General features: G+C 43.8%; 1 protein-coding gene across 2 annotated transcripts in view; it reads right to left on the bottom strand.

Annotated features, from left to right (window-relative positions):
- LOC135911872 (uncharacterized) overlaps positions 1-20,723 on the bottom strand; it is a 46,606-nt gene that overhangs the window by 2,016 nt on the left and 23,867 nt on the right. For both annotated transcript variants that reach the window (XM_065444204.2, XM_065444203.2), the window contains exons 2-5: positions 14,373-14,388; positions 11,598-11,927; positions 4,946-5,257; positions 737-1,027 (exon numbers count right to left, since the gene is read on the bottom strand). In XM_065444204.2, the coding sequence (XP_065300276.1) occupies positions 737-1,027; positions 4,946-5,257; positions 11,598-11,927; positions 14,373-14,388 (949 nt within the window). The remainder of the gene's footprint in view (positions 1-736; positions 1,028-4,945; positions 5,258-11,597; positions 11,928-14,372; positions 14,389-20,723) is intronic.

The raw sequence follows: 20,723 nt of genomic DNA, 5'->3' as shown, positions 1-20,723 counted from the left end.
AATTTAAAAGTGAACACACTGCAATTGTTTCCCAGATTTGGCTTTCCCCTATCTTCCTGTTAGCTAATGAACAGTATATCGACAATCTTTTAATATTGCTTTGCTAACATTGACAACTTTCTTTTGAGTTCCTTCTTCGTGATGACCACATCAGTCCTTTATAGCGACAAACTAAAAAAAAACTTAAACTTGCTACTACTTTTTCACTGCTACATGCGCACGCTGGCGATACAGTTTCTCGTAACAGTTTCTTAAACAGTTATTTTGGCACTGAATCGGCCAGCAAAATCAAATGACAAAAAATTGCTTCCCTGTAGAACCTAGCACACAAAAAAGACTTCAGTCCGAACACTCGGTACCTATACGATCGTCAGCAACTAATTTTGTACTAGTGCTTCATTTCCTTCTCTGTGGCAGGAAAGCAGCTGGAGAAATAGTAAAAGAAATTTGCGCGAAGGCGTTGAGGCGTGTTCAACATCCTTCCACGATTGCTAGTGCTTACACAGCAGTTACTGTTTGCTGCTACACAACAATAGTGAAAGGTGCTACGCCTAAAGGTGCCACACTACAAAGTTGACCACTCAGTACAGTCGCCCCATTTGACTAGGCCCTTAGGAATCTGATGGTGCATAAAGGACGGTAGTTCTTTGTACCGTGAATAAAGGTGCGCCTGTTAGCCGGTGATATTGCGCGCAAAGCAGCATATTCTCTTTGCGTACACACTACGTACACTCACCTTCGGGCGTTCTGACCAAGATCGATTTCCGTGTGGCCATCTCCCGACCATCGTAGAGGTTTGCAAATGTTACAGTGCAGTTGTATTCCGTTCCCGGTTGCAGCGAGCTCAGAGTAATCGTGGACGACTTGCCGCCGTATTCGTTGCAGAGAAAGTTCATTTCACTTCCTGGGCCCCGCATCGTGCCGTAACATTTCTCCAAGGCACCGTTCTTAACTTCAGGCACAAAGACCTCAATTTCCACAGTCCTGGAATCGGTGGCAGTGGCAGATATCACGAAGTCCCCTGGTGCTGTGAGGAAGAGCGAAAATCACAGGAAAGGTTCGCGTAGTCTCAAAATTAGCGCCTACTCTCGTAACTGCATCTCGTCTAAAAGATTGAGCTTCCTCTAACCACCAAGGAGCAAAGGTATAAATCTCGATTGCTGCGCGTTTTTGGTTCACTGTGTGAACATCTTGATTGTCAGGAAAGGATTCCACAGTGTTTATCGCATCGCCTTCATAATATCCAACTGATATGAACGACGCAGGCGAAAAATGATAGTGTCAATGCGAGCGCGGTTTTTTTTAACAAAATGTCCCAAATTTTCCTTCTCAGTGTCTTTTCTGTGCTGTTACGAATCTTTTCAAATGAGTCTATCTTGTTAACAAAATATTCAACTCAACATAATCTGCTGTTGCATACCTCTAAAACATAAATTCGGCACCAAGGTGTAATATTTCATCCCTGGAGTGAAAGAAATACATGCTATAGTATTTCTATTGCAAACATTTATTTTCTCCTACATGGTATTCCCCTCTAAAAGAGTGGCTATCACGTTCATCCTAAATACTGTGGTAGTTAAATGCAAGGAATTGTTTTGAATGAAGAAATATTCGGATATTTTATGTGACCTATGTTAGCAGTTAACGTCTACTCCATCGACAGCACTTTTTGTACGCTGAACTGTGAATACGCTTCGTCAACGTGGTCATCTAAATCAACAAAGCTACGACGAAACCCGTCTGACCAATTGGCAGGCTATATTGACGGCGGCCAAACGTCCACGATCATAACTGTACCTAAATATATTGCAATCAGATCATCGGCTGCATCAGTCAGTTGGCTCTGCTTCAGCAGAAAACGTAAGCCTGAGATAATCTGTAGATATTGTTGATAAGATTTGGTTCACATTGCAAGTGATAATACCCTCAGCTTGCTTTCAGTCACTTGATAATGGAATTTAGGTCGGTTTTCGGAGGTCCGTGTAAAACACAATTGCTGAATGTAACTTGCATAGGCCTGGATAACACAATCGATGAAACTCGATGCCCATACAAGATACACATTGCTTATACAGCACTTGTGCCTCGTCCTTGTTCCTTTGTCTATGCACGCGTTAGCGCTGTTATAATTTTCAAATCAAGTAGTAGATATACGTTTACTTGAACTTACCGGTGGAAACTGCATGCTATTTCAAGTGTTCGTCAGCGGACGTTTAATAATTTATCTATCTTAGCGCAAAAGAATTTAGTCAGAAAGATGAAACAAGTCCAAACATGTTAAGAAGTATCACAAGGCTACCTATGCAAAGTATCATCTCGCAGTGGACATTTACTATTCGAAAATACTGAATTTTCGGTGCACCTTTGCGCATAGAAAGTAAGGGTAGGCCTGATCTGGAGCACGACCAAGTCATAAATGTTCTGACTTGAAAAACGAGAAGTGAGAAAGCACCCCATGGACGAATTACTCAAGTTTATAGTGTGCCTTCCCCGACCATCTTAAGTGTACCGAATTAATTGTATGAACCTGGACAAAGCTGGTCATTAACTGGGCCTATTTACCCTGAGTTATACAGCTATGCGTGGAACTTTTCGCTTTTATAGTGCGCCTTCGGAAATGGACTATTGCCGTGCGCTTGGGGTTTAAGTTGCTTGCTCGGCTTTTCCCTCGTCCTGGCCGAAATTCTAGCTGCGCGCCGGGTCAATCTGAGTGGGGGCGCGTTCCAAATGGACGCTGTATGCGTCTTCGTTCAAGCGCTCTTTTTTGATTGTAGAGTTCGCTTGGGTTTAAGAATCAAAGTTTAAAACTACAGCATATTCTACCACTTGTAAGTAAACCAGGGGGGTACTCTAATCTCCCAATCTTTGCGGAGGGTTTAGAATGCGGTCCTGTAGGCACCACACTACAGAGGCGCTCGTCTCAGTTCTCGTAGTCTTCTTACGCTGTTCCCACGCCTAGACCAATCAGCTAGCCAATGTCTAGCCCTTTTGCTAACAGAATACTGACTCGTTATCAGTTCCAAGAAACCAACAGATAACAGGATCCCTCTTGCAAAGTATTAATAAAGGTGATGGTCTTCGTAAAAAACCAAAACACCAACCCTTTATGTAACATTGCTGTAACTTTGATGTCTCGGTACATAAGTTATTCTAATACAATTACCAGGCTCTTAAAAGACGCCAAGTGCTCCTACTTTGAGAAAGCGATCCTTAAAAACAAAAGTAATAGCCGCTAAATATGGGATACCATAGGATCATTTCTTCATCTGTCTTCACCAAACCGCACACCGAACAAACTTAATACAGCAACACGGTTAGTAATGGAAGCCACTGTTATCGCAAATGAATTCAATGTTTTTTTTCTGTCTTACACATGATCATTCACCAGATAGTATACCAGATGTATTTGCATGCTCACATGATCTAGAAAATTGCTCTTGGAATAAGGGTACTAATTTGAACGCGCTTGCATTTTGCACAAAACATTAGAACTTCTACATCATTACGTATTTACACAATGCATTTGGAACACTGCATCTCAGTTTGAGGGAACGCACATTCCACGCACATGACACACCTTCAACATTTCCAAAATCAAGCCTTCAGGGTCATCAAATTTATGCAGTACTAATTCTCACTTCCTTAAATATACCTGCATTCTGTTACATGCTCCAGCTAAAATCGGTTTTACTAATATACCGCACACGAATCCATCAAACTATTTTAGATATATTTATTATATATGCCTTTACCAACACTAAGAATACGAGACTTCCCTCTAACAAGAATTTTTTATTCCCTCGTATAAACACTAAATATGCAATGTGTACTGCCCTTGTTACGGCCATTAAATACTGGAATAAATTACAATCCCATATTAAAGCCTGCCGCACATGAAGATTCAAGACACCAAAAAATATTTACTTACAACAATACTGGCTACATACTCATTACTATAAACAGATCTGCTATACAAAATTATTTTACAGCTTTCAATGCTTCTGTACTTCACTAATGTATAGCCTATAATCTCTATCTCCCATTGTTGTCTTTATATTTTCTTAGAAATTTTAAGTTTTTTGTTGCATACCATAATTTCACTTGTACTTCGGATATTCTAAGCATATTTTTGTTTCGAATTATCTGTGGCACTAACCTCCTGTACTTTGATATATGTCATTCCTATGTTTCCTTAACGTGTCCATTACATATTCATTTACTGATACGCAGTATCTATTTCATTTGCTTGTGCTTCATTTGACCTTCAATTATTGTAAGCATCTTTCTTGTATTTGATTATCTGATTCATTAATTTCGTGTAATTTTATGTCTGTCACTGCTATTTTGCCGTAATGTATTGATTACTATATTGTTAACTGACTAATTGGAGGTGCCCCAGACAGTTTATGTAACTCCGGTACCTCCTTCCTTGGTAATGATAAACGATGGAACAAATAAAGAAAATGGCTTACACTTGCTCAAGTAAAGACAAAAAAAATTATGCCACCCGCTATCACGCTCTCATGGTGGCCAGGCAGAATCGTTCAGTAGCTCTACTTCAAGATAATGTCAGCTCAATCATTTCATTTCGCCTCCTTTCCAAGTTTCATGCGATGACAGTTTTTTTTTCCTTGAAACATCACACATGATAGTGGATACAATAATAAAACTTGAGATCACTGCGACAGCCGAACATTCGCGCCTGCAAAGGCACTAAATAATCCGTATTACAAGCGACGCTATCGTCATAATTCCAGTGGAACCTGTTGAATAGTTCCTTAGAAATCAAGTGATCCGAAATTCGAACACGCATATGCGCGAAATAGAGCCCACTTTGCGGCTTCGCTTGCCAATCATGAACTGGTGCACGAAAACGGTCTCGAAACACAGTTAAAACACACACCCTAAGATCGCCCTGCCTCAAAGAGATCATTCATTGGCTCACCGAAAGAAGGTGTACGAATTTGGGCAGCCTCCGGCGAGCTTCTCAGGATGTCTTTGCCGCAGCGGGTGGTAGTCGTTACAAGGACGCAGTATGACGTGTCCACGGTGCTCTCGAAGTGCAGGGAAGTATCAGGTGTGTTAAACTCCCGGCAGGTGGATACTTCGGCTCCAGCGTCACACGAATCGAACGTGTAGCACACTTTTACTGCGTATTCGTCGAGCACGCCGGTGTAGGCAACCGGCGGATCCCATGAAATCCGGCTCTGCGAAGGCGATTCAGGAGCCACGCTGATGTTTTTCGGCGGATCCGGATCTACGGGAAGTAGAAACGCAACATGGTTTGTTGGTTGCGCACAATCCTTTTAGCTGCCAACATTTGTTAGCACGTGTCTACTGTACCATTTTCTGCAGCAGCAAAAAAGTGTGCGCTTGGTGCTCGTACCGTAGCGTTCACTCTTAAACAGCTAATTGATACTTCTCCATAGATTTCAAATTATAGATAGCATGACGACCCACATATAACTTTTTCTTGCGTGAATACGCGCCTATCACATGATTAAAGTAACTTTTTTTCTGATGAACTTGAAGAAATGCTAGAATGGCGTTGCATTAGGGGTTAAACATACCACACATTTATTCAGAAACTTAGATATTGACATACTGTGGCGCCTATGAAATGCAACAAGCTTTTTGACATTGTTGCAGCAATTGTTTTAACAAGGCGAATGGTTTTGCTCGTATTTTAGAGCCTTTTTTGTCATTCACTGATATGCCGACAACCGAAATTGGAAATAATAAATGCCGCAACTTATGAGGCATCTCACTGCAAGCTCATGTATGGCACTATAAAAAAGTACAGCACGAACGAGAAATGTTCATGTTAAAGAAATAACACATCACATGTGTAACTAAAACAAACGATATTGTGATCGGCAACTGCAAATGTGATATACGAGATTCTGAAGTGCTGTGCATGTCTTACGAATATTTCTGGTGCCACACCAAGATTGTTACATCACTGAATCCGCGAGAAGTATCTCAGTTTGACCTTCCGTCGCCGGGAACACTCAAGGAACTTTCACTGCATGAGGTTCACGTATTATATTCGTTACAATAGAAGCACCACAGCGCCTCGTCTTATCAGCCATGGTGGCTAAGCGGCTATGACGTTGCGCTGCTAAGCACGAGGTCGCGGGATCAAATCCTGGCAGCGGTGGCCGCATTAGATCGTGGTGAAATGCAGAAACGCCCGTGTTCCGCGCACTTGGGGCACGTTAAGGAACCGCAAGTGGTCAAAATTATACGGGAATCGCTCGCAACGTCGTGCCTCATAATGAAATTGGGGTCTTGTCATCTGAAACTCCATAACTGAATTCAATTTAGCGTAGTGTCAGGCACACGGCCTCTGCTAAATATTTGCTAAGAAATATTTTTAGGCATCTCCAAAGGGCGAAATACCCTCAAGCAGTAAATAAACCAAGATCAACTCTAAATCGACTTTGCAATGACACAAAAAATGTTACAAATAGTTCGAAAGCTGTAAGCAGAGCTGCGAGGGCCACTGCTTATCCACGCTTGCCCTCTCATGCTCAGTGAGCTCATTCACATGACTGTGAAAGCATTGCCAGCAACGTTACCACACAAAAGCACGCCGAGCTAGCTATCTGCTAAAAAAAATCTTGCTCAGATGAAAGGGCTATACATCCATGCAATACTGCTGCAACGGTGGATAGTTCAATGGAAAATAACTTTAATGAACAAAAGAGAGATCGGCCTTAGAGTAACTGATCCAGCTTGCTACTCTGCACGTGTAAACAGGAAAAAGGAGAGGAAGAGTGTCGTTTATGGACCGACATGAAACATTACAAATCAGATGCTGCCAGAAAAATAAAATCAGAAATAGAAATTGGTAAACGATGAACAGAACGAAGCGGCGGAGGGATGCGCCAATGACACTTCCGCACACATGTGTTAGGCTGTGCCATCGCTTTCTGTTTGTTAGTCATAATAATACAAAAAACATACCCGCATCGTCTGCACAAGCGTCTGATTCTATACAAATCAGTAACCATGAAGAACATCCTCCTGTCCAATTTCTGGTGTATTTGTGCATGTGTAACCGATTACTCCTGGAAGTGCTAGCTAACGGCACTAATGGACGAAGCATCGGATAGTTTACCACAGCCGTCGCGTAGAACGACAGCTCAGAAGAAAGCAACTTGCCAGCAAACGTCCGATTGCTACCTGATGACAACGAAGTGGTCAAATTTGAGTCCTTCACTGTGCACTGAGCGAGAACATAAGATTATGCGAGTGGCTCGACTACTTTTTTTCTTAGTCACAATCGTAAGACGCATCTGATAAGAAAGGCAAAAGCCTCAATGGAAAAAATAATTGTAAAGTTTTAATATAACCGAGGAGTAATAAGTTAAAGGGAGCTGAAAGTGGTCGACAGGATAACGTGCCGCAGTTGAGATCCCAACTGCGACATGACATATTTTCGTCCAGATTCATATTCATTTTACCGTAGGTTCTGTATTCTTAAATAAAAACCGTACGACTTTTTTAAGAACACAACATAGATTTCGTAAATTCAGAAACATTCCTGACGATCTACGAGCACGAAAAAAGCCAGAGAATTTCGGTCACCGCTTCACTTAAACACAGAAATGGCTATTCTGGAAACAGTCAACCGCAGCGTAGCTTGGAGTTCGAGCCAATCAGAGTGGATGTAGCCAACCCATGGGTCAGTCAGAAATGACAAAATGCTCAATCGTACAATTAGGTGGAAAGTGACAGCAGGTAGAGCTCATGCAGGATAGTGCTGTTCAAAATCCCGGCGATGCCGGGATCTGATAATGTAAATATTATATTCATGTTCCGTTCCTTCTCCTGCGGACTGTACCAATCGCGTTATAAAGGTATCCTAACGGCGCACTTCTTGCGTTTTCACACGGATCGGTCTGGCGTAAGCCATGGATGGTAAGAATGGAACAGAATACAGCGCAACGAATCGCTGCGGTATACTAGTCCAACTCACCTTCGCGGCCCCAGTACGATAGTGCCAGTGTTGCGTTAATAGTGGCTTAGTCGTGCCCTTTCTGCTTACGAAAAACTTACTGAAGCATTCGCTTTCACAGCAGCTACAGTGCCTCAGTGACATCAAAACAGAAAGAAAAAAGGTCACGACACGCAAGCCCCAGCCGGCACGCAGGAGTTGCGGCGGTATGGACACATACACCTCCTTGGTTGCAGTTCTTTTAAAGCGAAGCTCTCTTCGTCTACCCTCTCGGACTTTCTCACTGCATCTGCTGCCTTATGGAGTAGATCACATAACGACACCGCTCACAAAACGTACCGGCTTATGTCTAGCCTTAGCAGCGCTGCCGCTACTTACAGATGCGTCTCTGGCCCGTTCCGTTGTCTACGTATTCGAGCAGTGCAAGAACAATAGGTGCTTAAATATTGTTACTGCAACAAAGAATATGCCTTCAAGTGCACATAATCTAGGCCTTCTTTCGCCAGGTTTCGGGCCTCTTCACTGTGGGTTTCGTCTCGCCAAAATGGGAGCCGTTCCTGAAAATAGGGCATAGGTAAAGTGGACCGACCTTAGAGGAAATGTAACAGCAAAGTGAGCTGAGCCCAGAGACAACGTAATCGAGACAAGTGGTGTGGTGTCCCCGTCTTTCCGTCTTAACAGGAAGACGCGTAACCTCTATGCTGCAACACGCTGTAATCAGTTTTATCACGGTAAGCACGAGGTCGCCGGATCAAATCCCGGCCGCTGCGGCCGCATTTCTTTGGGGGCGAAATGCAAGAAACAAACGCCTGTTTGTACCGTGCATTGGGTGCACGTGAACGAACCACATGTGATGAAAATACATCCGGAGTCCCTCACTACGGCGCACCACATAAACGGAGTGTGGCTTTGGCACGTGATTATCCAGATTTAAATGTGATTTGTTTTATGTCATGACAAGATCAGTTAGTGATAATTTAACAAAACGCTTTACGAGAACTTCAATATGTATGTATGTATGTGTGTATATATATATATATATATATATATATATATATATATATATATATATATATATATATATATATATATATATATAATTGGCGTAGTACGCTGACGTTTGAGGCTAGCGCATCGAGTTGCCGTTACCCTTTGCTTTCGTTCCCCCGCCATCCAACTACTGCGACCGGCTCGAGATCCGGCGACTCAACCGCAGGATTTATCCTCCCCCTTCACAGAAAGCTCTGCACTGAAGAGGCAGTACCTCTCAGACTTGTTCAGACCGACACATTTCCAAACCAACACAGATACAGTAAAATGTTCCCACATACATATCGCGGCATCTGCCACTGCTGCGGCGACACACGCCCTACACTCTTCCACATATTGTGAAGGTGCGGGAGCAATCCTCAACACTTAAAGACGCCTAGCACGTCATTTGAGCGGTGGGAGGTACAGCTGACCGGCGATACCCTGGCGGGACAAAAAGCTCTCGTCCAACAAGTACATAGAGGAGCCATGGCCAGTGAACTCCTGGGATGAGGACACCACCCACTCGACCTCAAGAGCAACGACCTCGATGGTCCAATCAAATGTTTTTTCTCTCTCTCTTGCTTACTCGACAACCCGCTACTGTGACATCGAGCACACGGAGAGTGCGCCTTCTGAGGTTTAAGATAGGGACGGCTTGCGCCACGGAATCAGCCAGTGTGCAGTTTTAACGCGATAGCGTTAAGGAGCTCGTGTCGCAGAAAAGCCGGTGTCGTCGGCGTCGGGTGTCGGCGTCGGTGTCGGGGTCGGGGTTTGCGGCGTTGACCGTGAGCGATAAATCACGGCAGACGCTTCATAAATAAAAAGCAACTTCCAAGATTGGCCCGGTGGGAATCAAACCAGGGTCTCCGGAGTGTGAGACGGAGACGCTACCACTCAGCCACGAGTTCGATGCTTCCAAGCGGTGCAAACGCGCCTCTAGTGAATGCGGTGTTGCCTTCGAAACGAGCCGTGGAAAGTTATAATGCGGTGTATATCGGTAATTATGAACATGTAACGTACAGAAGTCGCAATTACACGAGTTGCGAAGTGAATTTCCGCTGCATTTCTTCTGCGCTTTCCGCACACGCAGAGCCATCTTGCGGCAAACACAGAAGACTCCCTCCTCTCAATGTACGGCGCTGCCCCGACAGGAGGCGCGCCGCGCCCGCATTGGGACCACTGCCAGGCGCGTCGCGGGACTCCCTCTCCCCTGACGACGCTTCGCCGTGCTCCCTGTTTAGATTACTATCTATCTCTCTGCCCGTGCCGATCACGACGTTTGGCTGGCGTAGATCGTTTCCCCTCCGAGACACCGAGTTCTTTGGTTCGTTCCGTTCGCTCAGGCGCACGTTTCGTTGCCGCGCCGAACGCTGCGTTGCTCGACGCTCACCGAGTGATAGGTGGGCGCTAAGTCCGATGCGGGGCGCATCGTAAGTGATCGCTGTGCCGTAGCGCATTGTCTTATACCCCTTGGCGGGTCGACGGGAACGCTGTCGCGTCCCACTCTTGAATGCGAAGCTTAAGCGTCCTCCAATTTTTTTTTTCGGACAGCAGTAGCGCTTTTCTTGATCGCCTCGCAGTATGCTTAACCAAAATGTACGGTCAAGCTTCTCGGATCAAGATGTGAAGAGCTGACTGATACATGTGCTTAAGCGCGTGCTTCACCTGATCTACGACTGTGGTTTTATTTGCCAGAAGGACAAGGAAATTGACCAAAAGCTGACATTTGCTGCATGTTTGAAGGTGTTACGCACAGTTGTGATCACCCTACCGCATTATTAGCGCTCTGTCTGGCACTGTGCACTTCTTCCGACGCTGAGGAAGGAGCCTGTAAGAGATGACTAATTGGGAGCCTAACTCCTTGCGCTAGACGCGTACAGCAATGCGTTTTATCTTTCGGAAATTAAAATTATAGGGTTTTATGTGCCAAAACTACTTTCTGATTATGAGGCACGCCGTAGTGGGGGACTCCGGAAATTTCGACAACCTGGGGTTCTTTAACGTGCACCTATATCTAAGCACACAGGTGTTTTCGCATTTCGCCCCCATCGAAATGCGGCCGCCGTGGCCGCGATTCGATCCCGCGACCTCGAGCTAAGCAGCCCAACACCATAGCCACTGCGCAACCACGGCGGGTGCATCTTTCAGAAATTCTAAACGGGTCTAGAACAAGCTGATAACGACACCACCTTTTTTTAAAGAAAATAAATAAGTCTATAGGAGAGGTCGGTATGCTGGGCGATGTTGAATAATCTTTCTCGCTTAGGGTGTACAATACATAATAAGGATGGGCCAGTTCAAACAGACGAGCAAGGATACACACACCGCAATAACAAATGTGTCGTACCTACACTGGAATGTGTGAGGCATCCAATATATCGGTTGCACGGCGTATTCTTCGCATCCGGTATTGCTAACTGTATTTCAAATTTTATAGCTCAGATCCATTAGTAATCTAGCTTGTTCAGTGTCGTTGCTAGCTCTACCGTAACGAACTCTAGGTATATCAAGGGAGTAAATAGTGTGACAACTAAGTAGTAATTACAACGACCCCACTTTTTATTTCAGGAGTGTAATTTTGAGCTGTAACAATCACACTCGCCTTTTCCTGGTATGAAGATGCCCTGCAGGATGACGGCCGCTGACGTGCGTTCCGGTGGACCCGTGACGTGGGTGCGTACATTCAGGCTCACATTGGAGCAGGCATCGATGTGTCCGCAGGTGACCTGCGTCCGGTCCGGGTGTATGATGGTGCCGTTGCTGCAGGTTCCGACGCGGTGCGGTGTAGTGACCCCGCCGCCACCCGCGCCACCGCCGTCGTCCATAACCTCGATCCAGTAGTAGTCGAAGCGGCCCTCTGGCCGGTCCCACGTCGCGGTGAAGGAGTCGCCAGCGACTCCTACCAGGCTCAGGTTGGCCACTTCAGGGGGCACTGCGATCACGGGCGCGAAGGTTCAATTGAATCGATACGCAAGTGGTTCGTTGCATTCATGCTTACCGGTTGGTTCTCGAAAAATGCGTTCGAAATCGCCTAGAAATACCGAAGATCAGATAATGAGACGATTTTCTCTTGGTCACTTTTGTCACAGAAGCACGCATTTCGATATGACTATGTAGTATCTGCTCAAGCAGTTATGCAATCAAGAATAAAGAGCCTCGCAATTTGTTTCGATGGAAGACTTGAAGAGCAAAAGCCTGACGCAGCTAAGTTTTACAGCCCAATGAATGCCGATCAATTCTGATAGAGAAAAAGTGAAACCAGGGGCCATGGAGGCGCTGTGGATTTAGTGTTGCGCTGCTAAGCCTGAGGGCGTGGGATAAAATCCCGGCCACGACGGCCACATTCCAATGGGGGCGAAATTTAAAAACACCCGTGTAACGTGCATTGGGTGCATGTTAAAGAACCCGACATAGAAAAAAATAGTCCGGAGTCCTCCACCACGTGGTACCTCGTAACCTTATTGTCGTATTTGCCGGTAAAACCAGAGAAATTTAATTTCATGCGAAAGTGAACAGCAGAGTAGCGCAAGTGTCACGACCTTAGCAGTGACCACGAGTGGCCTCAATCCTTGCGCTCCAACGTCGGGAAAGTATCAAGCCAGTGTCCTTATCAAGCTGCGATCTTGATTCCTTGATCCTTGACCAACGGTGAGGTAACAGCATTCAAATAATACATGGTCTTCTAGTGACAGCCTAACAGCTGCGCTCTACAGCTGTTCAGATTCGTTTCACTGGATAGAATTTACCGGAATTCGTTACGCTGTAAAAATCTTCAGAGTCAACTTCGTGAAATTCTTGAAGCGGTTATGAGTTTCTCGGATGGCACCCTTGAAGTCTCTCATTGGGATCGGTCGTCTTTGCTCCTTTGGTAAAAAAAGTAATTAGCCTAACTGGTTGTGTAACTACTGCACCAAGCTATCTTTAGTGTAAGCCTCTGTGGTGAGAGCAATGTTGAGGAAATCATTTAAACGTTGCATCATTTAAAACCATTTTGTAAAAGCCCCTGCATATCCTAAACATAGCGAGTATAAGAAGGGCTTGAAGGAATAATGTTGCTTCGAACGTTGCGTGAGTGTGTCAGCAGAAAGAAAAACAATAAACAATAAATAATTGACTCGCATATTTCACCAATGACACCATGGGTGCCCCGTATCACCCAGATTTACGGGGAAAATTTACTGTTTTGTAATTATTTGCAACGATCATAATTAGTGCAGAAGCGTCAAACTTTTCCCACATATAATCCATAACAATTGGCCAATGTCCGCTCAATGTGCCACTGGCACTCCTTATAGGACATCGTGCAAACACAGCGGATCACAACCACGTGACGCTTTCCGGCACTTGTTTAGTTCTTTCTTTTTAGAAATCTAGTATTTAATTGATACTTTAGAAACTTTGGCTACACAGGAAACGTAAGATCTATTCTGCCGGAACTTTCTTGTCCAGTATTTTTATGCGGGAACATGACACCCATGGCGAAATTTTCTGAAGGTACCGAAAAATATGTTCGCGCATAGGCAGTGCATGTTCATCTTTAAATATATCAATATACATGACATACTTATTCATCCGTCCACCCACAAGGGTCTCTAAAACTTTAGAAAGACTGAAGAAGACCCGTCGCGGAAGTTCAGTAGAAATGGCGTTTCTCTGCTGCCCTGCATGGCGTGAATTTGATTTTGCCCGCGGTGGCTGCATTCTGATGAAAGCACAATGTGAGAAAATTCGTGAACCGTGCACTAAATGCGCGTTAAGGAAACCCGGGAGGTCATAATGACAGCGTGCCTCATATTCAGGTCATTGTCAAAGACCGTAACGCCCCAGAGTGTATTTCTTGTCTTTATCGCGAGGAAGTTTACCTTTAGAAGAGATCCACGGTACAATACAGGCAAAAATACAAAGTTTGGCATGTGTGGTATTTTGCTGAACGCATGCGGACTGAACGTTTTGCCGGATGGGCAAAGGCTCGGAAGAGAGTGGTCTACACGGCGCAGCCAGCTGGTGGCGCAATGCTCAACCCGAAAAAACACAGAGCTAATATATTTAACCTATATTTAACTTCACTGCTATATTTAAGTTTCAGCAGCTGGGTAACCGTGTTCATAATTACATCGCTGCTGAAAAAAATGTATACCACCATCAAAGTAGAATGCACCTAGTAATTGCTATAATAGCGCTGTGTTTGACTCGTTGGTCTCTGCGCCACCACGTGGGTCCACCGCGCAGGCCACAGACGTTTGCGCCCCCCTCCCCTAACCTTCATCTGCCATTGCACCCAATATGCCTGGGTTTGGCGGAATACTGGACAGGTTAAAACTATGATAATCATCAGTTTCACCTGCAGTACGTAAAGGTAAGTGAAAAATAGACTTACTTGGGTATTCTTTCTCCTGAAAACAGAATAAATAAAAGCGAGTATCAGGATATGTTTCGTGGCACTATATACATCTTCGATCAGTACCCTATAAAGAAAAAGAAAGAGTTTGCACTTCGCGTCGTAGAAGCACCCGCTTAACAGAAAATAGAGCTAAATCAAATCTTGCTGTTTTTCTTGATTTGCGTCACCGGACGTTTTTCTTTATTTTGCAGCATGTTAGTTGTCTCTGTCAATTGAATTTTTTAAACTTATTTTTAGCGTTTAGCGTATATGGTGGCTTACATTCAATGGACTCACTTGTATTCACAAGTTTTTAACAGCAATTGCCAGAAGCCTATCTATTTAGCGAGGTAACATTTTCTACAGAAATCGCTTTCAGTATTATTGAAACATACCAGAAGCCTCTGCATCGTTTTCCAAGAATCCGCCAATCAGTTAACATGTGAAGTACAACACAGAAAAGCAGTGGCCCTTTCTTCTCTAAACGATTTCATTAAAATAAAAGAAAATCATTTTGTTCAATACGAACGTGTCCCAACTGGAAAGCTTTTTCTTGAGGCATGTAAATAGATACCGGTGAGTAAATAAAAGGAATCAACATCGCAGGTGTGAAAGCATAAGCAACCACTGTCTATACTGCATCTCACAAGTCGTCTGCACCGCTGCCGAAGCTGCGATGCGTACACAGGCTCATTATCCTTGCGCCGTTGAATATAGTGCCAGGCGTGACTGTCTGACTAATGACAGGATCTGAGAGTATTGTCTTTGTTGGTGAATGGTACATGATCTTGGAGCATGATACGTGTGACATGTTAACACCTTCGCGCAAGCACGTCGTGTGGCGTGAATTAAGAAGCCGCTGAGCAGTCAACGCCACGCGGATGTACACTTCTCAAGGGGCATTCGGTTTTACTGTTGGATAAGGAATCCTAAGGATAAGGATAAGGATAAGGACATGCTAGATGGAGTACATATAAGTAACACGGGACTGCATTTCGAAAGCTATTGGTTCTTAAAGGGACACTGAAGAGAAGCAATAAATGAGTTTAGACTAATGAAGCATTGTTTGAGAACCCTGGAGGCAGTCATTTAAAAAAAATGTTTGATTATTAAATGAGAAATTGAAGGTCCAAGTATCGGTATTTGAATTTCGCGCCGAAACCCCAGCGCAGGTACGTCAGCGTGACGTCAGAGATACCAAAGTATGTTTTCGCATTTGGGCCGCGTTGGCTGAATAAAGGTTCCCGAAACTTGCAAAGCTTAACATTTGGTTCCTTAAGAACACAATGTAGTCAATCTGTACCGCTACATATAATTAGTAGGCCCTAGAAGATGCCATCGAAATCCAAGACGTGACAGCCCCCAAGGGCGGGAACTAAAGTAGGCGTCGCCACCCGCATTTCGTTCTTGCGCTTTTTCTGGCTTACCAAACGTCTTATCGTTGTAAGAGTGGTGTTATTGGTGTCATAGAAAGGTAATTTACTGATGCTGAAAAAATCATTTTTCACTTTAGTGCCCCTTTAAGTACTTTTTGCCATTGGTCGGCCGCTTTCGCTAAGAGTATTCCAAGCATAAGGGTTGGCTTGAACTTGCTTTTGCGAACAGTTCTAGCGTAAGAACATGCCGTGAATACAGGCCCTATATCCGCTTTTATTCCAAAAACATTCACGGTAAATTTGCGTTAAACATTGAGAGCAGCGAGCCAGAATCCTTATGATCTTAATTTGGCGACCAACTTCAAACTTCTTTGTAAATGCTTATTTCTATAAACATTTTAGTATGTGCCTGCTCGTGAAAAATTGATATAGGGCCCACTTGACAATAGAAGATTCTATTTCTTTCGATCTCCACTGTGTCAACTGATGCACGCATTAGGTATGTTCATCCGAACCTTCATTAACAATTCGCTTGGAAACTAGTGTCTCGTATTTGCAGACATGGATATTACTTAGATTATTACTTTAAAGTAACGAGACTTGCGCCAGTTAGACTAAAACAAGCTACACGTCGGAAATGAATACCTCCTGCCGAACTATAGTTTGCAGACGCCCTTAATTTTTTGCGCTGCAGATATTTAAAAATAAAATTGATTAGAATAAATTAGTGAAACAGTAACGTTTTGTTGCGAACACCATGCGTGAGCTACTGCGAAAGAGTAGGGATATTGTTGGTAATGTGTTTGTAAGCCGTAGACCCCTAAGTGCATGCTTTCAATTGATTGTCAGTAGAATATCGAGAATATTGTGATTGTTGTTTTACACCATTTCAATGCCGTTACTTGGCGTCAGTGCGCAAATATGACACTGACGAAATAATTCTGTGGAAAGCCACAAGGCGGAGAGAAGTAATAATTAAAGGGAAAGTTAGACATCCACCCATTCGTAGCAATTTACACAAAGGAAACCCATACGGTTTCCTCGATAGAACAGCCTCGCAGCTGAAGAAAAATTCGTCCTGGTCTGGGACTCGATCGAACCCGGGTACCACAGCTTTTCCGGGGCAGGTGCATTATCATCTGACCTAACCAGCCGGCTAGCAGATGGCAGGGGGAAGTCGAATTTGTAAACAACTCGAAGCAACGGCAAGAGTTGTCGGCAAAGACAAAGCGAAAGACAAAGACACTGAGCCAGCACTTAGGCCTCACAAACGTGCACAAACATGTACTAAAATATATATATATATATATATATATATATATATATATATATATATATATATATATATATATATATATATATATATATATATATATGCACTTCCTATGACTTATTAGAATAGATTGTCTTTCCTCCGTGCGCCTTTTACCATCCACAAATATTGCATTTTTTAGTACATGTTTGTGCACGTTTGTGAGGCCTAAGTGCTGGCTCAGTGTCTTTATATATATATATATATATATATATATATATATATATATATATATATATATATATATATATATATATATATATATATATATATATATATATATATATATATATATATATATATAACATTCACCATCATTTCTTTAATCTAAATAACAAGTGGTGCCAGTTGCTGGCTTCTTATGATATGACTAATAAAAATCGGGCGCCTCAAATTCCTTTCTTCTTCATATCTGCGGTCGTGAGCACAGCATTGCTGCATTAAAAGCAATATTTGCTGCCTTGTCCAGTCGGCAGCTTCTTTTATCGCTTCGTGCGTCAAACTACCTGGCCAGCGCTCCATCAGCAGCAACACCCACCGGAGGTGAAGCCGGAGCGACCGCGTATGATCGCTATAATTAGCTGAGATAAGGCAGTCGCCAGAATCGACACACGTATCGGCCGAGCACACGCCTGCACCACACACACGACTGCCTCCGCCAACATCACGAAAGAGATGCGTCTCGATAGGGAAGATGAAATCTACGTGTAACGCCCGCGAAAGAGACATTCACGCCGCCGCCCGATCGAAGCTCGTGCGTATTCTGCACACGTCTTGACTTCGGTGTGCCGCGACGTTATCGGAGCGTACATCGCCCGAAGGAATGTGACCTCGCGCGAGTTGGAAAAGAGTTGTAGAGTGCAGCAGGGGGCCGGTACGTTCCTTCGGCTGCCGCGGCGTGGGATCAACACAGATGCGTGGCAACAGCGCGGCGCCACTGCATGTTCCCACGCGCTCGAGCGATCACACAGAGCTTCAGGGAGGCTGTCACTTGTGCTAGCAATAAGAAAATGAAACGAAATATGCAGATACAACGCACGTTCTGGAATCAAGCTGAGCGTAGCTTTTGTTTTATTCACAGCGAACTTACATAGGAATTCGCCAAGAGCCGACTACATATACAAATATTCGGAACCAACAATGCAGCCTCTCCTCACATAACTAAATAAAGTATGTTAGGTGTAACGGAAATGCTTATACATAAAACAGTAGGTACACAAGGAAGTTATCTGCCCGGCATGTTATCCTTTGACAAGAAAGGCAAAACAAAACAGCCAGAACGAAATTACACACGGTGTCGTCATTGTGATTATCCTGGCCTGATAGCGGTCACTAAAACCCCGAAGTATGACTGAATGCTGGATAATTGCCATCCTGCGTTTATTACTTCCTCTAATGGGTGGTGTAGCAATGCCTACAGAACAGTACAGCTGTACCTGTCAGAGATGAAAACGCCCATGCTCAATGACGCAGAAAAAGCTTGCTGACAGTATAAGCCGAACGTGCCACAACAACACATCGTCCCGCGGGAACTTTCTCTACTAATAAAGTAATGGACGTTACAACGGCAGTATATTAAAAGTAATGTGATTCTTCATCAGGATACCTCACCAGACAAGGAATGTGTTTACCAGTTCCACCTTTCAATTGTAAAATATTAGTTTTTAATTAGTTTTATTGAGCGAAACTGTGCCAACAAAAGCAGGCTACACTCAAAGAACAACGATAGCGGCGAACACACTCGGCGATTGTAGAAAACCCGATCAGCGGGTCAGCAGCGTCAGCTTTTATACATCAGTCGTCGAATGTTCCAGAGTAATCACTGGGACCCACGTGTCTTCCACAAAGTTCTACACGATTCGCGTCGCCTATACATGCAATCAGATTACACAATGTTCGGTGACAGACAGCGGATTGAACCATCGGCAACAGTCCAGAAAGTTCCGATACATACAGGCACGTCCTGCGCTGTGCGATAACATTTGTTAGGCGGCGAACCGCGGTCGCCCGATAAACAAGTGCACGTATAGATATTACTTCCACGACAGAATGTGTAAGCTCGACTCAAAGAGGATATAGAACTAAATACACATGTAGACAGCGCTACTTTCAACTGTACATTTTATTTTCGCACGCACCGATAAATGTATACTGGATGAGCGGAAACAAACGAGACTAACGAGAACATTCAATGGTACATGTCAGTGAATTGTAGACGTGTCTAAAGCATGATAAAAACATATACTACATTAGTTACAGCGATAAACCGAGGAATCTTATGTTTTTCAGATAGCAACATTGGTGGCTTGCTCATGCACCTTTCTTCTAATTTTGCAAATTCAAAGACCTCCACAACCTCCCTTGTTATCCTGCTATGAGCCCCATAAAAATAGAAGTACCTTCAGACATGGTTTTGCAAGGACAATCTCGGCAATGATTGCCCGAGTGGACCGATACCCCTACAGTGACATTATATTGATGCTCTTTTTGTCTTATTGGTGCATCTGCCACTTTGACCAACATACGTTCTTCCGCGGGAAAGCGGAATGGCATATACAACGTTATAAGTGCAGGGTACAAATTGTTTGGGATGTTGAGTAGAACACAGCACGAGACAAGAAAGAACTCTCAGTTGTGCATGTCGATGAACTGTAGACGTGTTTATGGCATGATCAAAACATATATAGTGCAAGTGCTTCTACATTGTATGAGGCTCATAACAGGTAGACACGAGAGATTGTGGAGGTCAATGAAATTGCGAAAAATAGCAGAAAGTTACTTGAGCTAGCCAGCAGTGTCGCTATCTGAAAAAGAGATACTATTGCTCGGTTTATTCCTGTAACTATTACAGTGCGCTGCCTGGTTTCAAAGGCCAAGTCAGGTGACTTTTAGTGCCGCCTTTTGTTTTGGCACCAAGACAAACCTCTATTGAGGGTTGTCTTGTCAATAAAAAACAAACAAACAAGCATGCGTTCCCTTTGTTATTCTCTGAAATAAATTGTATGTATAGCTTCCGTAAACGCCCAAGGGCAGAGAAAACCAGGTCCACCCCTGACTTGCATGCGTCATTCAGAGACTAAAAGACCAAGAAACATCACTAAGTAACCTCCCCCACAAACCCATGTTTGAAAGTCCTATTTTGTACTGGGCTCATAGCCGGATGACACGGGAGATTGCGGAGGCCTATGAAATTGGAAAAAAAAATAGAAGAACGGTGCTTGAGCTAGCCATCAGTGTCGCTATCTGAAAAAGAGGTACCATTGCTTGGTTTATTGCTGCAGCTATTAAAGTGTATGTTTTGATCATGCTTTACACAAGTGTAGAGTTCACCGACATGCACCACTGAAAGTTTTTTTTTGTCTCGTTTCTTTTCGCTCGTTCGGTATATATTTATCGATACGTGAGAAAATAAAACGTACAGTTGAAAGTAGCGCTGTCCCTGTTTTCGTTTTTTTTTTGTACGCCCTCATTCAGTTGCGCTCACACATTCTATCATGGATTCAAACCAACAAGCTCGCCAACGAGTTTTAACCAAATTTATTCCACGAACCGTTACAGACCAATACTACAGTCGCCGTGGCATCTACACTAACGTAGTTTCGTTCCAATTTGTTTACTTGATCTTGGAGTTGTGTAAGAGAAGTGCGAAAAATCCTAGGG

Source organism: Dermacentor albipictus, chromosome 10, assembly GCF_038994185.2.
Source record: "Dermacentor albipictus isolate Rhodes 1998 colony chromosome 10, USDA_Dalb.pri_finalv2, whole genome shotgun sequence".
NCBI classification, from domain to species: Eukaryota; Metazoa; Arthropoda; class Arachnida; order Ixodida; family Ixodidae; genus Dermacentor; species Dermacentor albipictus.
Note: the sequence above shows the minus strand (reverse complement) of the source record. Positions and strands in the feature narration are given on the sequence as shown.